The 22,539-nt window shown below is 43.6% G+C and overlaps 1 protein-coding gene across 1 annotated transcript in view; it reads left to right on the top strand.

The window, feature by feature from the left end:
- The window catches only part of LOC118357702 (protein kinase C epsilon type-like), a 170,990-nt gene that overhangs the window by 20,167 nt on the left and 128,284 nt on the right, over window positions 1-22,539 (top strand). The window contains exon 2 of the mRNA XM_052477973.1: window positions 21,098-21,161. Coding sequence (XP_052333933.1) covers window positions 21,098-21,161 — 64 coding nt within the window. The remainder of the gene's footprint in view (window positions 1-21,097; window positions 21,162-22,539) is intronic.

The raw sequence follows: 22,539 nt of genomic DNA, 5'->3' as shown, positions 1-22,539 counted from the left end.
AGACTGACAGATAGGTCCGAGTAGTTGAGTTGAGCTCAGCGGCGTGACTGGCGAGTTGTTTGGGAGCTATATCGTATGTTACAGTCAGCTAGTGTCAAAAGTGACAGGACCCTTTCTCATTTTTGACCCTGTTTCCCAGTGGGACGCTGTAGAGGAGCGGACAGCAGTGTCCTCTCTGTGGCCCGGCGGAAACTGGCTGGGGGCTGCAACTAAAAATACCAGCGGTGCGTTTGAGTCACACGGTAGGCTCCACTTCCTGTTTTCACTCTCCAAGTTTACTTCCCAAAGAGAGAGAGTGCGGAGAGAAAGAAATTGGAAGAGTTAGGAAGGGAGAAAGGGAGAGAGATGGAGAAGAGAGAGGGACAGTCAGCTATACTTGTTGCTTGTGTTATAGTCCTCTAAAGTTTTCTTCTCCTCTACAAACCTCTAGTGAAACTAGTTAAAGGCTTTCTGGAATCCCACGATAGATGGGATGAAAGGAGGACTTGCAGTTCGGCAATATTATGAAAAACATCAAAAAACGCTCCCTGTCTCTTTGCCCTATCGTACTCCTGGCACGCACTACATGTTAGATAGAATAGCAGACAGAGAGAGGCATGGAGATAGAAAATCCTTTTCCATTAATTGAATGGAACCTTTTACGAGATTGATTGAGATTTGATTGATTTCAAAACAACAACAGACACCTAATGTATTTGTGCATTTGCGCCTGATTTCATATCACTCAGTACACGTGATAGTCTGTCTAGTTTTTGACATCATTTTCCCAGATGGTCCTGGGGAAAATGTTTGCCTCCTAAACGTGCTGACATGGACCTCAGTAGAGCAGGATGCTCTATTGTTTACCTGGCATGTTTTGTTAAGTTCCTCAAACAACAGAAGATGACAGGAAGTCAGAAGAATGAACAAAAAAAGGACAAGTGAGGTGGTAGAGTAGTAGAGTAGAGATGGACACCAGCTGTTCCAGATGTTCCAGCTCTTTCAACAGCCCACTCCAAAGTCCACTCTCAGCTCCTATAGTCATCTCTCACAATCTCCATGCTCCTTGTTTCTGGTTCACGCCACATTGGCTTAGAAAAGAAACTCTGCATCCTCACAAACAGGAAGTGAGGAGAGAAACCCCCCCTCCCCATCTTCTTGGCACAGGAAGTTGTGAAGAGTGGATCCCCTGAGAGGGAGCAAGCCCTGGGGAAGAAATGCTGAATTCCAAATCAGCCCCAGCCCCCCTACTCCCTAGCCATATCTGAGAGGATTAAATAGTGGGAAGACTAGGAAGTAGAGTTTTTGATTTTGAGTTCAGTAAAAGAGGACAAGTGTACGGCTGCTGTGAGGATGGAAGGCAGGGCCTGCCTCTGTTTTATGATTGGCAGATATACAGTATCAGTGTATCTGAGGACATGAGCCGGGCTTTTGCTAACACTGCCTCCTGATTGGCTAATATAATATTTCTGGAGCATACCAGGTCAGGGCAGCATTTAGGTCTTGTGACAGGCAGATGGCATAGTATTGAAAAGATGTAGAGAAGGTGGTGGGGGACATACAGTTGTTAGGGGTGATGGTAGGTCACCTGATGATACAGTACCTTAGGACCCTGAGGACACATGAACTCCTATTTGCTTGTGGTACATGTGATAGCAGCCCCTCCAACACATATACTTGTTCACATAGAAACAAACACACATCAAAACATAAGAACAGAGATACAGTGTTCTCCACTTAGGTCCTCTCATCTCTCTTTAACACACACAGTACACACACAGTATGTATTCCTCTGTGGTGGAATGTGACTGTGTGTGTGTGTCGGGAACACTCTCAACTGTCAGCCTGTGATTATGTCTTATTCAAATGTAGCCGTTGGTCATTAACCCTTGTCACTGTTGTAGACTTTCCTAATGTACTTAGAGGGAGTCCCATTTATGTTTAGGTGACATTTTATGAGTCTATTTTAATGTGGTCTGATATCCTTCGTTTAGAAACAAGATCAAACACATTGCTGACATAGATGTCTAGGTTTTAAGAGCATATTCAATGGAAATGAGAAGTCCTGTCTATTACCATAGCATCATCAGACATGTCACTCATAGATTTTCAGTCTTCATGGTGGAGTGTGAATTGTGCCAGAAAAGTGTCCTTGTATTTGGCCAGTAGAGGACAGGTTTGGCTGTTGGCCATTTGGGAGAGTAATGGATGTCAAGCTGACATTTGACCTTTCAGCAGGTGTGACCTGTCTCCATCAGATCAGCTCACTCTGCTGCACCAGATAGAACCCCTCCGGCTAGCTCTGTCCACAATGCTAGGGTGGGCTGGAAGAGTAACTAATGTTAGAAAGATGTGGGAGTTGATAGTGATGGGGGGGAAAATCAATACACATACATAGCGCAATAATATTTTGGAGGATATTACTGTATAGCAATACTTTGACTTTTGTTTGTTGCTTGGTAGCGTTAGTTAGCAGGTTTTGGTGCAGGTACAGTTGGCTATACCTGCACCAAAACTCCTGTATTTCTCATCCTATAGCTTGTTCTCCATCTTATTTTTGAATAGTGAGCCAACATGTTTTCAGAATTTTATCCATGACTGATCAAAACAAATTTTCTCATGCTCTCATCTCTCTCTGCAGCAGACATGCATGTATAGTGAACAATATGTTTGGAACATCAAATCGCAATAAAATTGCAGTATCGAATCACAATACACATAGAATTGTGAGAATTGTGAGCACCTGGCAATTCCCAGCCCTAGGAGTTGACCCAGAATAAGACTGTAAAAGTACTATGACAGATTAGTTTATGGAGGGATTTGTGTGTGTGTGTGTGTGTGTGTGTGTGTGTGTGTGTGTGTGTGTGTGTGTGTGTGTGTGTGTGTGTGTGTGTGTGTGTGTGTGTGTGTGTCTGTATCAGGGTTTCCATTTGGAAAATGTTTCACCATGCAATGTGACTGGGAAGATTTTCATTTACCGGACATTTGAGAAAATGACTGGACACATAAGCATTAGGTGTGTAACCCATTAAGGCATCCACCCACGGTGTAACAGAATGACAGAAATCACATTGAGATTACGGTAATCCGTTTTAACAAAACAACTGTTGTAATGAAGCAGGCAATAAAACAACATTTTCAAACATTTGCAAAAATGCAATTCAGGGGAAAAAGGGAAAACACCATTTTAAACAGTGAATCAGATGCCAGCAGTATATGACAGAGATGAACATCTCAGTTAGAAATTTAGAAACAGGCCGAATCTAAAGATGCAACAACTATTGTGGGTTGGTAATATGACTAAGATTGTGCATTTGGCTTCTGGACAACGGAAGGAAGTTGATATGAAAACCAATAGAACAGGAGAGAAATGGTAAATGAGGAAGTCTTTCATAGGCAGCGCGTGTGGTAAAAGTCCTAGCTGGTTATCGACTTGCGGCTGTCAGTGAAAAGCATCTCAAATATGTGTGAAGATAATGTGTCTTGAGCATCATTTCAAATATTGAGACAAGAAGAAGGGGAGGGGTGTGTGGTGAAGATGGCCTATAGGTGCGTCTGTCTCCAGAATCCACTCAGCTGTCTCCCACCAATTCATGCTCATTCATTGTTTCATGTGAATTGTTTGTCCTTTGATTGTTTATTTCTATCAATTCCCCATTACATAGGTCACCAATAGTAATTGTACCGCTAATCCCTATAATTTGGTTACATACATTACATACATTACAAAGAACATTCTTCTGAAACTCGTCAGTCTATTCTTGTTCTGAGAAATGAAGGCTATTCCATGAGAGAAATTGCCAAGAAACTGAAGATCTGGTACAACGCTGTGTACTACTCCCTTCACAGAACAGCACAAACTGGTTCTAACCAGAATATAAAGAGGTGGGAGGGAGGTGAGTGGGAGGCCCCGGTGCACAACTGAGCAAGAGGACATTAGAGTGTCTAGTTTGAGAAACAGACGCCTCACAAGTCCTCAACTGGCGGCTTCCTTAAATAGTACCCGCCAAACACCAGTTTCAACATCAATAGTGAAGAGGCAACTCCGGGATGCGGCAAGTAGCCTAGTGGTTTGAGCATTGGACTAGTAACCAAAAAGTTGCAAGATCGAATCCCTGAGCTGACAAGGTAAAAACATGTTGTTCTGCTCCTGAACAAGGCAGTTAACCCACTGCTCCTAGGCTGTCATTGAAAAAAAGAGTTTGTTCTTAACTGATTTGCCTAGTTAAATAAAGGTAAAATAAAACTAGTCTAAAGAAGGACAGTTTTATTGGTTCTTTAATCTGTACAACAATTTTCAGTTGTGCTAACATAATTGCAAAAGGGTTTTCTAATGATCAATTAGCCTTTTAAAATTCCAACATGCCATTGGAACACAGGAGTGATGGTTGCTGATAATGGGCCTCTTGAACCCAAACTTTTGAACGGTAGTGTACACTTGTGTTAATGCATTTGTATTTGGTCTACAGTCATTTAGCGTTCTCATTCTCAGAGTGGAAACGTAGATTGCAGAGTTCACAACCTGCTACACACAAGTTTTGGTTTATTTCATAACCATAATTTACGAGTTGTCCATTTTTTCATTCTCTTTTGTTTGGAGTGCCACATGTGAGTATTGAGCTTTGTCAGGTTTCTCTGTCTTGTGAATGACGAGGGGGTGCCTAAGCCTGAGCACGCATAAGAAGTAGCCTACCTGGCCTGCTGCACGCTAGTGCCCATTTGGTGATGTTTGATTTCTGATTAGTCACGACATCCACCACTAATAAGCTGAGCTTCTCAGTCATCTTCTCTTCACCTCACACAGTAAGTCAACGAAGTCTGTTTTTTTTAACATCCATTGTGAATTACAGCCTAATAGTTCCTCACAGTAGGCCTAGAAAAATCTAACTTTCACCCCCTCGATAATCACCAAGCCTCAGTGTGAAAGAGAAAAATATTATTTATATGATCAAAAACTGGAGTGGGAAACTCTGAGGGCCTGGAATAGGCTAGTTGATACAATGTTGCACTTCACTAGTGATAGCTCAAGTCAAGACAAATAGAAAGGGAGGCAGACAGAATGAGAAGAGAGATGAATGTGATTGAAAGAACCAGAATATATTTTCTGCTGTTTTTATTTGTTGGCTTTATGTATTTTCACTTAGTTGACAATGGAAGTTGTAGGCCAACAGCTGCATTGGCGATCTCTGAGTTCCATGCGCTCATTTATGCTATCTAGCCGCCAATGATTAAGGTGTATGTGTCCACATGGCAGAGGCTGGTGCTCTCACATTAGTTGAATTTAACTTTGATATTTGATCATTTTAATTACGTTTTTATGATTAACCACGTGACAATGATTTTGAGAAACGAAAACAGTATTATTGAAATGAATGCACATATGAAAATCATAACTGACACGCAGATTGGTGGAAATGGTAGGATACATTGTATGTCTCCCCAAACTTGAAACTCAAGCGCCGCCTATGAAGTCTTTATAAAATAATTTCCTCCACATTTCTGTGGTCGGATTTTCAAGCAAGTTAAGACATGCCTCATAATATGAAGTAAAACATTCAGGTTTCAAACAATTAGGTTTGTTTTAAAATGCATATGTCCTCCAGCTCACATTGTCAAGTGGTGGGTGACGCGACAGTCTGCCTAATGTTGTTTTTTCTCCCGGGAAATTTGGCCTGCAACAATTTTATTTATCAGCTTTTCATTTTTTGGGGTGGCCAAAAGACAGCAATTACCGGCTCACGGAAACCCTGGTCTGTATGGTAATTGTCAATGTTGGAGGAAGTTGTGATGGCAGATGGATGTGGGTGGCTCATACCACTCTCCTCCTTTCACGCTGAGGATAGGAAGATGATGGATGGAGGAATAGAGAGAGATGGAGAGAGGGAGAGAGAGGTATGTGTGGGAGTGGATAACCTTAGAGGAAGGCTTCATATGATAACATTCTCTAAAATAAATTCTGACATACGTGCATATCTTGAATATCTGTCTGTATGATAAAAGCACTTAGCAGTTTCTAGTCATACACACACTGTATAATGCAGATACATTCCTGTGCTGGACGTACAGATTTGGCTAATGTGTGTGTTGTGTGTGAATCTTGGCAATGGCATTCATGTCTTGTGTGAATGGTCAGTGCTGTGCTGAGGAAACAGTGATGACAGATGGGAGTGGGAGGACTACCTCTCACTCAGAGAGAGAAAGAGAGTGGAAAGGAGGGATTGGGGAACAGTGTGAAATGACAGAGATGGAGAGAGCGGGAGGAGAGAGAGGGAAGAGAGAGCGAGAAAGCGATTAAGAGGAGGAAAGGATGGATTGTAGAACAGAATGAGACGTCAGTGAGAGAGGAGAAAGGACAGAGAGAGTCCATGCACTCTTTGATCCACTGTATCATGGAATCTGTTCCAGGTTCCCAGGTCTCACACTAACGAGAAACTCTAATTAGCCAAACAGCTTAATGGACAGGCCTGGTTTCCTCTCCCCGTCGCCCTCAGAAAGCCTGCACTGTCAGACACACCCAGAGGGTCTCCTGGGTCTGGGCTGGGCTTGCCGTGGGGGAGCAATGTACATTATAGAGCGTCAAACTAAAGGCATACATTCCTAATCATCTATTCACTCTATTCAGTGTGTGGACAGGCTTATGTCCTGTTCTCACTTATATAACTGACAACCCCATCGCCCTGTGACTGTCCCCACCGCCCCGCCAACACCTGCCAGGTTGTGCTCTAAAACCACTCTCTTTACAAGATTATAATTCAGTTTCAGAGGAAATTAATCCAAGATTACATTTTAGCTCGCAACGGCAACATGACATTGTGGAGCAGTTGGAGCTCAACGTGACATCAACGGATGTGTCACCCCCCCATCCTTCCCCCTCAATTAAATTACATTATATTCAAAGGGCTTTATTGGCAGGGGAAACACATGTTCACATTGCCAATGCAAGTGAAAGAGTGACTTCCTGGAAAGCAGCTGGCTGGCAGTGTCAATCAGTAGTGTGGTAGTAAGACTGACACGTTGGCTTTTCATCTCTGAAGTATTGGACAGCCCGGGTGTGTGATGCTGAGCAGACGAGGAAGTAAATGTCACAGGCATGTGGTTAGAAACCCATAGACAGACAGGGAGGGGTCCATCTCTTGGGTGCGTCTTAATAGTCTAAAGTGGTTTTCTCTCCTAATCTCCTTGTCTTTCATCTCTGATGTTAAAGAATGGGATAGGTGAAAGCACATTTCCTGTGGACATATTCCATTCTGCTTTCACCTAATCCTGTGTTTTCCGGTCAGTGTTATGTGAAGCAACAGACCTTTTTTGTAAGGCCACAATGGCGGCCATTGTTTCTTTTCTGCAAAATGGCTAAGATTTCAGAAGCTGTCATTCAACTGTATTAAAGCAGAATTTTGGAGTGACAGTGGAATTAACCAATGGCATTTTGACTTGCAATGGGTGGGGCCATAAAAAAAAGAAGTGATTCTCAAAGGTCTGGACCTGTCACTATTGAGAGCACAAGAGATCATGAATTCATAAAACAGCAGTGGTGTAGAGTACTTAAGTAAAAATACTTTAAAGTACTAAATAAGTCGTTTTGGGGGGTTATTTGTTCTTCACTATATATATGTTTGACAACCTTTACTTCACTACATTCCTAATGAAAGTAATGTACTTTTTACTCCAGTTTCAAACTTAGTCTACAAATGATCATCATCTGGTTCGTGGCACTGTTTTCTGTTGCAGCCGGCTTGCTGTTAGCTACACTACCTCTTGCTGTTAGCTACACTATCTCTTGCTGTTAGCTACACTATCTCTTGCTGTTAGCTACACTATCTCTTGTTGTTAGCTACACTATCTCTTGCTGTTAGCTACACTATCTCTTGCTGTTAGCTACACTATCTCTTGCTGTTAGCTAGGCTATCTCTTGCTGTTAGCTAGGCTATCTCTTACTGTTAGCAACACTATCTCTTGTTGTTAGCTACACTATCTCTTGCTGTTAGCTAGGCTATCTCTTGCTGTTAGCTACACTATCTCTTGTTGTTAGCTACACTATCTATTGCTGTTAGCTACACTATCTCTTGCTGTTAGCTAGGCTATCTCTTGCTGTTAGCTAGGCTATCTCTTGCTATTAGCTACACTATCTCTTGTTGTTAGCTACACTATCTCTTGCTGTTAGCTACACTATCTCTTGTTGTTAGCTACACTATCTCTTGTTGTTAGCTACACTATCTATTGCTGTTAGCTACACTATCTCTTGCTGTTAGCTAGGCTATCTCTTGCTGTTAGCTACACTATCTCTTGTTGTTAGCTACACTATCTCTTGCTGTTTGCTAGGCTATCTCTTGCTGTTAGCTACACTATCTCTTGTTGTTAGCTACACTATCTATTGCTGTTAGCTACACTATCTCTTGCTGTTAGCTAGGCTATCTCTTTGAAAATATTGACTGTGAAACATGGTTGCATTTAAACTTTAGATCGCCACTCTCCTTCAGCACCATGGAGTGCACAGGTATTACAGTCGCTGTCATTTCAGCACCATGAGCCTGTCACCTTTGATGTGACGCTGTTGTTGTCGCTATTGGTGATAGTGTGATAGTGATGTTGGCTTCCTTGAGTTGTGTAATCGTGTTGGGTCCATGCCGGTTCTGTCTGAAGCGCAGCCAGCCTGTTTCATTCATTCATAATGTCATAAAAAAGCATTGTTCCCTCTTCTGTAGAACTAGAATGGTCTGACTACAGAACATATCATGTCGGGCTCATTAAGTGATGCTATGTTTTATATATATTTATATGTTATATTCTTCATTTTTTTTGTTTGATTCAACGTATTGGAAGAGTTTTGGTCCCTCGGAAGACCTAGATCCTATAGTCACGGTTCTACACTGCTTTTAATGGATGGCCTCCCTCACCCTACCCAAAAAGCATTGCTCTCATACGCAGTAGGGCACACACACACACACACACACACACACACACACACACACACACACACACACACACACACACACACACACACACACACACACACACACACACACACACACACACACACACACACACACACACACACACACACACACACACACACCGTATCTCCAAACAGGTCAGCCTTGCTGGGGTAATGAGGTATAATTAGCACTCTCTGGCTGGTTGTGGAAGAGGACAGAGTGTGTTGAGGGGTGAGAAGAGTGTGTATGTATATACAGATGAAGTTGGAAGTTTACATACACCTTAGCCAAATACATTTACATATACATTTAAGTCATTTAGCAGACGCTCTTATCCAGAGCGACTTACAAATTGGTGCATACACCTTATGACAACCAGTGGAACAGCCACTTGCATCTAAATCTTGTTGGGGGGAGAAGGGGGGTGAGAAGGATTACTTACCCTTACTTACCCTATCCTAGGTATTCCTTGAAGAGGTGGGGTTTCAGGTGTCTCCGGAAGGTGGTGATTGACTCCGCTGTCCTGGCGTCGTGAGGGAGTTTGTTCCACCATTGGGGGCCAGAGCAGCGAACAGTTTTGACTGGGCTGAGCGGGAACTGTACTTCCTCAGTGGTAGGGAGGCGAGCAGGCCAGAGGTGGATGAACGCAGTGCCCTTGTTTGGGTGTAGGGCCTGATCAGAGCCTGGAGGTACTGAGGTGCCGTTCCCCTCACAGCTCCGTGGCGAGCACCATGGTCTTGTAGCGGATGCGAGCTTCAACTGGAAGCCAGTGGAGAGAGCGGAGGAGCGGGGTGACGTGAGAGAACTTGGGAAGGTTGAACACCAGACGGGCTGCGGCGTTCTGGATGAGTTGTAGGGGTTTAATGGCACAGGCAGGGAGCCCAGCCAACAGCGAGTTGCAGTAATCAAGACGGGAGATGACAAGTGCCTGGATTAGGACCTGCGCCGCTTCCTGTGTGAGGCAGGGTCGTACTCTGCGGATGTTGTAGAGCATGAACCTACAGGAACGGGACACCGCCTTGATGTTAGTTGAGAACGTCAGGGTGTTGTCCAGGATCACGCCAAGGTTCTTAGCGCTCTGGGAGGAGGACACAATGGAGTTGTCAACCGTGATGGCGAGATCATGGAACGGGCAGTCCTTCCCGGGAGGAAGAGGAGCTCCGTCTTGCTGAGGTTCAGCTTGAGGTGGTGATCCGTCATCCACACTGATATGTCTGCCAGACATGCAGAGATGCGATTCGCCACCTGGTCATCAGAAGGGGAAAGGAGAAGATTAATTGTGTGTCGTCTGCATAGCAATGATAGGAGACATAATCCTAGTAAAAATTCCCTGTCTTAGGTCAGAATGTGAATTGTCAGAATAATAGTAGAGAGAATGATTTATTTCAGCTTTTATTTATTTAGAGTCAGAAGTTTACATACACTCAATTAGTATTTGGTAGCATCACCTTGAAATTGTTTAACTTGGATCAAATGTTTCAGGTAGCCTTCCACAAGCTTCCCACAATCAGTTGGGTGAAATTTGGCCCATTCTTCCTGACAGAGCTGGTTTACCCGTTTTACTGTGGACATAGATACTTTTGTACCTGTTTCCTCCAGAATCTTCACAAGGTCCTTTGCTGTTGTTCTGGGATTGATTTGCACTTTTCGCACCAAAGTAAGTTCATCTCTAGGAGACAGAACGCATCTCCTCCCTGAGCGTTATGACGGCTGCGTGGTCCCATGGTGTTTATACTTGCGTTCTATTGTTTGTACAGATGAATGTGGTACCTTCAGGCATTTGGAAATTTCTCCCAAGGACGAACCAGACTTGTGGAGGTCTACCATTTTTTTTCTGAGGTCTTGGCTAATTTATTTAGATTTTCCCATGATGTCAAGCAAAGAGGCACTGAGTTTGAAGGTAGGCCTTGAAATACATCCACAGGTACACCTCCAGTTGGCTCAAATGATGTCAATTAGCCTATCAGAAGCTTCTAACGCCATGACATCATTTTCTGGAATTTTCCAAGCTCTTTAAAGGCACAATCAACTTAGTGTATGTAAACTTCTGACCCACTGGAATTGTGATACAGTGAATTAAAAGTGAAATAATCTGTCTGTTAACAAAATGTTTGAAAAATGACTTGTGTCATGCACAAAGTAGATGTCCTAACCGACTTGCCAAAACTATAGTTTGTTAACAAGAAATTTGTGGAGTGGTTGAAAACGACTTTTAATGACTCCAACCTAAGTGTATGTAAACTTCCGACTTCAACTGTATGTGTGTATGTGTGTGTGTGTTTCTTGTATGCTTCTCCTGTCCCTAGTGTTTAAATGCAGGCCCAGTCTTGGCTTCTAGAGCTGTGTTCTGTTCTGTTCTGTTCTGGCTGGTGTGAGTGCATTAGCTGCAGGAGCCAGGCCAATCCCCAACCTTGAACTACTCTCAGCTGACACACAGCAGGGTGGCCAGATTGTGTGTTTCAGTTAGTTGTGTGTGCGTGCGCCCATCCGTGTTTGTGTGTGTGTGTAACGTCTCCTGGCGTATCTCTTAGAGGGTCCACTGAGGCAAGCTCCCCGGGTCTCAAGTGTTTATATCTGTTTTGTAGAACTGTGTTAGCGTGTGTGTTAGGGTTGAGATGATGTTGGAATCTTGTTCCATGCTAATAGAAACGTCTTCATCACACTAATTGACTTTGAAGTGAAGTGCTGTTTGAAAAAGGACCCCGGAGACATGCTTGAAATGTAAACAATTTAAAATTCGGTGTTTTATTCGCTCTTCCTTTGAGTTTGTGTGCAACTGGGCATGTGTTTTCACTGCACACATTGCTGCAGTTTTCCTTCAGCATATCACCAGAGTCATTTCTGTGTTGCCATCCCCAGTTTTGATCTTTGTGTGCACACAAACACAGACATACACACACTAAAGGCTTACAATGGCAAATCAGTTGGCTGTACTTTACAGTTTATTTCCTCCTTTACAACATGTGGGTTCCTTGAGGTACACAGCGGTCTATGGCACTGCATTTCAGTGCTAGAGGCATCACTACAGACCCGGGTTTGAGCCCGGGCTGTATCACAACCAGCCGTGATCGGGAGTCCCATAGGGCTGCACACAATTGGCCCAGTGTCGTCCGGGTTAGGGGAGGGTTTGGCCGGGGTAGGCTGTCATTGTAAATAAGAATTTGTTTTTAACTGACTTGACTAATTAAATAAATGTTAAATAAAAAATCAATACAAAAACTGTTGTTTTCCAACAGAAAATAAACAGATATTCATGATGTCTGTATTCTGAATCATCTTACTATAATTAAAGTATTGCCTGCCATGCGTGATAGCTGTTGTTTTTTAGACAGCAGTTGTACTGTTTCACTTGTATAGCCTGTGCCTTGATCGCTAATTGCAAATTATGATTGATTGACGCTTTGAAAATGGCTTCTTGCCAAGGCTAATCTGGGTAAGAGGTCACTACCACATAAATTCAGTTGGTTGAATTTCACATGCATCCCTTTCTAGCTGAATGTCATTACCATAAAGAAATACTATAGTATTTGAAATTGCAATGATAAATTCTATATCAAAATACACGTGTGTGTCTCTGTGAGGATTCATAGGGGGATCTGGTGAGTGTATGAGGGCTTTTCAACGTGTTTGTGTGTTTCACAGGGTGTGTGTGTGTTTTTAAAGTGTGTATGTGTGTGAGTGTGTGTGAGAGAAGGCTCTGGTGTGTGTCACTCTTCGGGTGCACACTGTCACTGAGGCCAGAGATAAAACACAATGTGCTCTGTGTTCTCCCTGCTCCTGTAACCTTGCCCCCCCCCTCTCTCGCTCGCCCGCTCTCTTTCTCTCCCGCTCTCTTTCTCCCTCTCCCTCTCCCCCTCTCTCTCTCCCTCTCTCCCTCTCCCTCTCTCTTTGTCTCTTCCATTCTTTATCCCCCCCTCTTTGTCTCTCCCTCTCCCAGTTCCCTTCATTCAGTTTTTGACAATAGCGATAAACAGACTAGAAAGACCAAATAGAATAAACAGAAAAAGGAAAGAGAAAATTACCTAGAAACTGTAACTAAGAACTATTCAATGTGTGACTCATTGTAGCACCATGAATGAGCAACAAATACTGTGTGTGTGTGTGTGTGTGTGTGTGTGTGTGTGTGTGTGTGTGTGTGTGTGTGTGTGTGTGTGTGTGTGTGTGTGTGTGTGTGTGTGTGTGTGTGTGTGTGTGTGTGTGTGTGTGTGTGTGTGTGTGTGTGTGTGTGTGTGTGTGTGTGTGTGTGCAGTAGTGGATATTCTCCTCAGAATACTATCCCCTCTCTAGCATGGTGTTGGGTGGGCCAGAGCCATAGAGAGCAGCACTGTCATGTGCTTTCACTTTATCAGGACGGAGAGATACTTCACTGCCAGAGACAATCCTCATTTAGACAGACTCAGAGATACTCCACTGCCAGAGACAATCCTCATTTAGACAGACTCAGAGATACTCCACTGCCAGAGACAATCCTCATTTAGACAGACTCAGAGATACTCCACTGCCAGAGCCAATCCTCATTTAGACAGACTCAGAGATACTCCACTGCCAGAGACAATCCTCATTTAGACAGACTCAGAGATACTCCACTGCCAGAGACAATCCTCATTTAGACAGACTCAGAGATACTCCACTGCCAGAGCCAATCCTCATTTAGACAGACTCAGAGATACTCCACTGCCAGAGCCAATCCCCATCTAGGCAGACTCAGACAAGAAGGCAGGAGTGCTCAAAGGCCTTTATTTTTGGGCGACTTACCACAGCCTCTGAAGACTCAACACTGTGCATAGACACACACACACACACACACACACACACACACACACACACACACACACACACACACACACACACACACACACACACACACACACACACACACACACACAGACAGATGAGGGTGGTGGGGGTGCAAAGTTGAAGAGCTTTTCCACAGACACGGAGTCGTGTGTCTCTTTATCGCTCCTTTATTGCGAGGAATGGAGGGTGTCGTTGGACATTGCGGGAAGTAAGGAACAGGAGAGAAGATAAGAGGTCTCTGATGAAAGATGCCAGGGAGAGGCATGAAACCAGTCAGGTCAGGGTTTGATGGTTGATTGCTGAAAATATGTCAACATCTTTTAACAGACGCCATTCAGCCCAAGGTGTTTTCACAAAACAGCCTCCCCGACAAGGGAGGGAGGGAGAATGTGTGTGTGTGTGTATAGGGCGACAGGTAGCCTAGCAGTTAGTGTTGGGCCAGTAACCGAAAGGTCACTAGTTCGAATCCCAGAGCCAACAAGGTGAAAAGCTGTCAATGTGCCCTTGAGCAAGGCACTTAACCATAACTGCTCCAGGCTCGCCATTGATCATGGCTGACCCTGGCCGTGACCCCACACTCCGAGGGTGTCTGAGGGGGAGCTGGGATATGTAAAAAAAAAATGAATTTCCAATTCACACATGCATATAATACACACTTGTACAGTTGAAGTCGGAAGTTTACATACATCGTAGCCAAATACATTTAAACTCAGTTTTTCACAATTCCTGACATTTAATCCAAGTAAATATTCCCTGTTTTAGGTCAGTTAGGATCACCACTTTATTTTAAGAATGTGAAATAATGATTTATTTCAGCTTTTATTTCTTTCATCACATTCCCAGTGGGTCAGAAGTTTACAAACACTCAATTTGTATTTGGTAGCATTGCCTTTAAATTGTTTAACTTGGGTCAAATGTTTTGGGTAGCCTTCCACAAGCTTCCCACAATAAGTTGGGTGAATTTTGGCCCATTCTTCCTGACAGAGCTGGTGTAACTGAGTCAGGTTTGTAGGCCTAATCCAGGTCTGCCCACAAATGTTCTATATAGGATTGAGGTCATGGCTTTGTGATGGCCACACCAATACCTTGGCTTTGTTGTCCTTAACCCATTTTGCCAGAACTTTGGAATTATGCTTGGGGTCATTGTCCATTTGGAAGACCCATTTGCGACCAAGCTTTAACTTCCTGTCTGATGTCTTGAGATGTTGCTTCAATATATTCACATAATTTTCCATCCTCATGATACCATTTATTTTGTGAAGTGCACCAGTCCCTTCTGCAGCAAAGCACCCCCGTGCTTCACGGTTTGGATGGTGTTCTTCGGCTTGCACGCCACCCCTTTTTCCTCCAAACATAACGATGGTCATTATGGCCAAACAGTTCTATTTTTGTTTCATCAGACCAGAGGATATTTCTCCAAAAAGTATGATCTTTGTCCCCATGTGCAGTTGCAAACCGTAGTCTGGCCTTTTTATGGCGGTTTTGGAGCAGTGGCTTCTTCCTTGCTGAGCGGCCTTTCAGGTTATGTTGATATAGGACTCGTTTTACTGTGGATATAGATATTTGTGTACCTATTTCCTCCAGCATCTTCACAAGGTCCTTTGCTGTTGTTCTGGGATTGTTTTGCACTTTTCGCACCAAAGTACGTTCATCTCTAACAGACAGAAAGCTTCTCCTTCCTGAGCGGTATGATGGCTGCGTGGTCCCATGGTGTTTATACTTGCGTACTATTGTTTGTACAGATGAACGTGGCACCTTCAGGCGTTTGGAAATTGCTCCCAAGGATGAACCAGACTTGTGGAGGTCTACAATTTTCTGAGGTCTTTGTTGATTTCATTTGATTTCCCCGTGATGGCAAGCAAAGAGGCACTGAGTTTGAAGGAAAGCCTTGAAATGCATCCACAGGTACTCAAATTATGTCAATTAGCCTATCAGAAGCTTCTAAAGCCATCACATCATTTTCTGGATGTTTTCCAAGCTGTTTAAAGGCAGTCAATTTAGTGTATATAAACTTCTCACCCACTGGAATTGTGATACAGTGAATTATAAGTGAAATAATCTGTCTGTTAACAAATGTTTAAAAAATGACTTGTGTCATGCACAAAGTAGATGTCCTAACCAACTTGCCAAAACTATAGTTTATGGAGTGGTTGAAAAACAAGTTTTAATGATTCCAACCTAAGTGTATGTAAACCTCCGACTTCAACTGTACATGTGTGAAATAAGACAGATATGAGCACCCACACACACTGCTAGGGTCATAAGACAATATCGTTTTTGCAGCACTAACTGACAAAGAGGCACAGTGAGAAGGAGAGTGAGGGAGCCGGATGAAGCGAAAGCTACAGAAATTGAATTAAAGCTTGTATTTTATATATATTTCCACACTATGAGGTTGGAATAACACTGTGAAATTGTGAAAGTGATGATAATGCCATTTTGATGAGAACAGCCCTTAGCCATGGTATATTGGTCATATACCACACCCCCACCCCCGTTCCTTATTGCTTAAGTATACAAATAAAAAATAGAGTTCCAAACCTCTCTGCCAATAACAGCTCATTTTCCTTTTCCCCTCCTCACTCAGACCACTCCCAGACAGTCCTAGCGAAATTCTTCCTTGACAAATTGCTCTTTGCTACGAAGCTATTTAGATTTTTTTTTAAAACCATTTTAATTGAAAACATTCACAGTAAGGTACTTAATTGTTACCCAGAAATGATTTGATATTCAAATAAAAACAGCTGGATTGGACATTTAAACTATACAGTTTCATTTTCTGGTGCATGTGTGTGTTCTGTACTCTTGCAGATACGTTGCAGATATTGAGATGAAGTGAAATAAAAACCCACTTCACAACACATATATGGCTACTTGTGTCCCGAACACAAAAACTAAAACTGAAATGAAATAATATAAAAACCATGAAATGTAAGCTCGATAAAAATGTGTTAATCAGATCAGAAAACGAACTGAAACTAAACTGAATTTCAAATTAAAATCTTCAGGCAGCGTAGCCTAGTGGTTAGAGTGTTGGACTAGTAACCGGAAGGTTGCGAGTTCAAACCCCCGAGCTGACAAGGTACAAATCTGTCGTTCTGCCCCTGAACAGGCAGTTAACCCACTGTTCCCAGGCCGTCATTGAAAATAAGAATGTGTTCTTAACTGACTTGCCTGGTTAAATAAAGGTAAAATAAATAAAATAAAATATAAAGACACAAAGCTATGACCTTGGTGGAAGGTGGGGATGAATGTGTCTTGTGTTTAGAGTACGGAACTCAAAGCACTCACTAACATGTCAGTGTCTGTTCATATGGGTACTGGCAGAAAAGACAAAGCAACTGACAAGCTGAATATGACTATAGAAGAATCTCATCTCTCTCAGTGTTTCTGATTTTCTATATATCCCCTACTATTTAAATTCCAATACTTGTTTTTGAAGTATTCTGATTACACAAACAAGTAAGATTATACAAAAAAAGGTATGAACTGTAATTCCTTTAATTCAGTTGTTCTCAGTCCTGGTCCTGCGGACCCCAAGGGGTGCGTGCACATTTTTGTTTTTGCCCTAGCACTACACACCTGATTCAAATCATCAGAGCTTGATGATGAGTTGATCATTAAAACTCAGCTGTGTAGTGCTAGGGAAAAAACAAAAATGTGCACTCCTTTAGGTCCCCAGGACCAGGATTAAGAAACACTGCTTTAATTTATTTGAAAAGTTTAGTAAAAATATATATTTGATTTCCTGGTCCCCTAGCCATCTCCTCTCCTCCCCCACCCTGGCTACATGTAATCCCATTGGGCAAAGATGTAAATTCAGCATCTATTCCACGTTGGTTCAGAGTAATTTAATTTAAATGACGTGGAAACGTTCAACCACTGTGTGTCCTGTACGAGGAGTATAGGAGTGCTGCTGCACCTGAAGAGGTTGATATATAGGACGAGTAATCAAAGATATTCAAAGCATTCTGAGTGTATTGGTCACGGCACTAGAATGAGAAGCAATGTCTTCTGATTCACTCTGTTGTACCTAGCTAAACAGTCTTTCTGCAAGTCAGTTTAAGAACAAATGCTTATTTACAATGATGGCCTACCCCCCATAACCTGGATGACGCTGGGCCAATTGTGCGCCGCCCTATGGGACTCCTGATCACAGCTGGTTGTGACACAGACTGTGAACAAACCAGGGTCTGTAGTGACGCCTTTAGCACTGCAATACAGTGCCTTAGACCACGGCGCCACTCGGGAGTATGAAGATTAAGGGGAGGAGACAGGTTAAAGAAGGGTTTTTAAGCCTTGAGACAATTGAGACATGGATTGTTTACATGTGCCATTCAGAGGGTGAATTGTCAAGACAAAACGGGGTAGTAGGTCCCAGGCCACCAGTTTGTGTCACGAACTGCTACGCTGCTGGTTTTTCACACTCAACAGTTTCCTGTGTGTACCAAGAATGTTCCACCACCCAAAGGACATCCAGCCAACTTGACACAACTGTGGGAAGCATTGGAGTCAACATGGGCCAGCATCCCTGTGGAATACTTTCGACACCTTGTAGAGTGTGTGTAGTCTGTGTATCTACTGATGTAATATACTGCAACTTAAACACATATATTCAGTATGAAAATAGATGATGTACTGTTCTTGCCTAAAGCACTCTATAGTGGTAAAGCACTGTTGTTGCTGAATAAAGATGTGGTTCTATACAGTTCAAGTCCACACAAATATAAATATAAATACACAACACACATCCTCATCTATTTGGCTTTCTCTCTGGAACCCACTCAGATACACAGGACACGACACACATAAACTCTCTCTCTCTCTCTCTCTCTCTCTCTCTCTCTCTCTCTCTCTCTCTCTCTCTCTCTCTCACACACACACACACACACTCAGCCTTTCCTTCCTTAGCTGGCGTCTATATTTAGTGGCCACTGCACCTGTGAGACTGAGCGTGCCCAGAAGGCTGTTGATGAATGGAGGCCTGTGACCTCACAGGAAAGGAGGCAGGGGTGGGGGGAGTCGGGGGTCGCATGGCGGGATAACAAACATGTCGCCACTCCACCATGGCTCTGTCTCTACTCCGTCCGGACAACAACATCATCTTCTGAGCAGCACTCAGAGGCCTTCTCAACAGCACTGAGAGGGGAGGCACTATGCAGTAAGAATAGGATACTTGTCCCTCTCACAGTCTGAATTCTACAGAATGCACTTCAAGAGCACTGATCTACAAAGTGCCCGACATCCTGTTCTTGGCTATCCATCTGTAGTACACTCTTAGCAAAAAAGGGTCCTGAAAGGGTTCTTCGGCTGTCCAGGTAATAGTCTTTATGATTCCAGGTAGAACTCTTGGGTTCCATGTAAAACCCTCTGTGGAAATGGTTCTACACGGACCTCCAAAAAGTTCGATCTGGAACCGAAGGGTTCTTCTTGTCATGTTTTATGTTTTTTTGTGGACCCCAGGAAGAATACCTGCTGTTTTGGCAAAAGTTAAAAGGGATCCCAATAAACCAATAAACCACTACCTGGAACCAAACAGGTTTCTTCAAACGGTTCTTCTTTTAGGTTCTAGATATAACTTTTTTTTCTAAGAGTGTAGAGATCTATCTATTATCTATATGTTCTATTTCTATGTGTTTCTGTGGCCTCAATTACAGACGAATGTATTGTCTAACCTACTGCTGGAAGACTATTGTTCCAACATGCAGACTGGGGAAGAGGCCTACTCCACCCTCTCTCTGTCTCCCTTCTTCCGTCTTTCTCTTCCTCTGTCTTTCTCTCCCTTTTGTCTGTTTACACTGCACATCTTCCAGACGACTACACCGGGGCACGGAACCTTTCTCAGTTTACCAGGGAGGGAGGGAGGGAGAGACATTGCAAGGCAGTCAACACCTCACATGTGTGGGCCCTATTTGTTCTGCACTTTACCCCAGACCGCGGGGGGCTGCACTGCTGTACAGCACTGCTGTACCCTAGAAGGGCTGTATTTACTGGGCTGGCTGTGGGTTTGATGGATGGATCTGGGGCACCTGAAAGAGAGGGAGATGAAGGAAGGCTTGAGTGTTGTATTGTGTTAGGGTGGCTAGGGTGCAATATCTATATAATTGTAGCATATAATCTGTGAAAGCCACCTATAGCTGCAGCCTAGTTCTGACACCTGCAAATGTTGCCATATCCCATTTTAGAATGCATTATGGTAGAATGATGGATTTTGTCGCTGTAGCGCCCCCTCCTTCACCTCGTATATAGCCCAAGCCCACGTCCTCTCTGCGGTGAAGATTGCACCAATTCTCAGCAATGTGTGTGCTCAAAACAGGACCAGATGAGGAAATTGCTGGGTGCAGTCTTTGTGTGTGTGTGTGTCTTTGTGCACTGTGCAGAAGGGGATTATGGATGGGCCGTGGGCGGCTGCTGCCGGTAGAAACTCTCTGAGCCCCAGCCGCCGCGATCCCTGCCCACTCTCTCTTATGAGATGAGCTACACACACACACACACACACACACACACACACACACACACACACACACACACACACACACACACACACACACACACACACACACACACACACACACACACACACCATAACTCAATCTCATCTGCTTATGCCCAGTAGAGCCCCCAGGGACTTGAGCTCAGGCTTGGCAATCGATGGGCGAGAGTGTGTGTGGGTGGGGGGTATGGTTTAGAGAGGGCCGTGGGTGAACGGATGTATACCGTCCACAAAGCTACAATGTAACACACTCAGGACTCTTCCTGGTCTTAGTATATAAACACTGCAGTATTCAGCAACCCAAGGGCATGCACGTTGTAGTACTGCACACACACACACACACACACACACACACACACACACACACACACACACACACACACACACACACACACACACACACACACACACACACACACACACACACACACACACACACACACACACACACACACACACACACACACACACACACTAGCTCCTGAGAGCCATACCAGAGATACTGTAATGACGAGATGGTCTTGTTTCCGCCCTAACAATGGGAGTCATTTTCCCAATGGCGGGAAGGCAGGTTGTCTGCCTATCAGTCTGCTTATCGGTCTGCTTATCACTTATCATGTGGACAGATTTTGATGGGAGTGAACCCTCTCTCTTCAGCTCTTCCTCTTTGGCCATACTGAATATTAGCCATTACTGTAGCAGTGTCAGTACCCTCAGAGAGAACGGTGTGTGTGTGTGGTGGGGGGGGGACGAGTGAGACATTGCTGTACACTACGTAATTTTCTACAAACACTGAAATGGTTTCATGTTTCCATACCATACTGTACTTCATATTCAGTGTTTCTACTCCAGTATGAAAGCTGACAGTTTGTTCTGTTTTGTTCTTCTCTCCCAGATTGACTTGGAGCCTGAGGGGAGGGTGTACGTCATCATGGACCTGTCTGGATCGTCTAGTGAAGGTAAGTTGTGAGCTGTGCTGATATAGTATCAGCGATGAGTGGATCTGACTAGTTTACACTGAGGCACAGCTTGCCCAAATGTATGGCCACATGCCCAATTTCTACTTATCCCACGACTGACAAACCTTCCCTTGAAAGTGCATTATTAGAGTGTTGTGCCAGATGTTACATTGTATACAGTCAGTATACAGTGTGTTTATTTGGACAGTGAAGCTAAACGTTTGAATAATACTCCAGAATTTTGGGTTTGAGATCCAACGTTTAATATGAGGTGACAGTACAGAATGTCACTTTCTGTTTAGACATAAAAGCACTTTATGTATCTCGTCCCCCCCATTTGAAGGTGTTTAGACAAATTTGCTTATACTGTTTTAAAGTAGTCAAAAGTTACGTGGTTGAACCTACACTACCGTTCAAAAGTTACGTGGTTGAACCTACACTACCGTTCAAAAGTTACGTGGTTGAACCTACACTACCGTTCAAAGGTTACGTGGTTGAACCTACACTACCGTTCAAAGGTTACGTGGTTGAACCTACACTACTGTTCAAAAGTTACGTGGTTGAACCTACACTACCGTTCAAAGGTTACGTGGTTGAACCTACACTACCGCTCAAAAGTTACGTGGTTGAACCTACACTACCGTTCAAAAGTTACGTGGTTGAACCTACACTACCGTTCAAAGGTTACGTGGTTGGACCTACACTACCGCTCAAAAGTTACGTGGTTGAACCTACACTACCGTTCAAAGGTTACGTGGTTGGACCTACACTACCATTCAAAAGTTACGTGGTTGGACCTACACTACCGCTCAAAAGTTACGTGGTTGAACCTACACTACCGCTCAAAAGTTACGTGGTTGAACCTACACTACCGTTCAAAAGTTACGTGGTTGAACCTACACTACCGTTCAAAAGTTACGTGGTTGGACCTACACTACCGCTCAAAAGTTACGTGGTTGAACCTACACTACCGCTCAAAAGTTACGTGGTTGAACCTACACTACCGCTCAAAAGTTACGTGGTTGAACCTACACTACCGTTCAAAAGTTACGTGGTTGAACCTACACTACCGCTCAAAAGTTACGTGGTTGAACCTACACTACCGTTCAAAAGTTACGTGGTTGGACCTACACTACCGTTCAAAGGTTACGTGGTTGAACCTACACTACCGCTCAAAGGTTACGTGGTTGAACCTACACTACCGTTCAAAGGTTACGTGGTTGGACCTACACTACCGCTCAAAGGTTACGTGGTTGAACCTACACTACCGTTCAAAAGTTACGTGGTTGAACCTACACTACCGTTCAAAGGTTACGTGGTTGAACCTACACTACCGCTCAAAGGTTACGTGGTTGAACCTACACTACCGTTCAAAAGT

This window comes from Oncorhynchus keta, chromosome 24 (genome assembly GCF_023373465.1).
Source record: "Oncorhynchus keta strain PuntledgeMale-10-30-2019 chromosome 24, Oket_V2, whole genome shotgun sequence".
Classification (NCBI taxonomy): domain Eukaryota; kingdom Metazoa; phylum Chordata; class Actinopteri; order Salmoniformes; family Salmonidae; genus Oncorhynchus; species Oncorhynchus keta.
The sequence above is the reverse complement of the archived record's forward strand: the minus strand, read 5'-3'. Positions and strand labels throughout refer to the sequence as shown.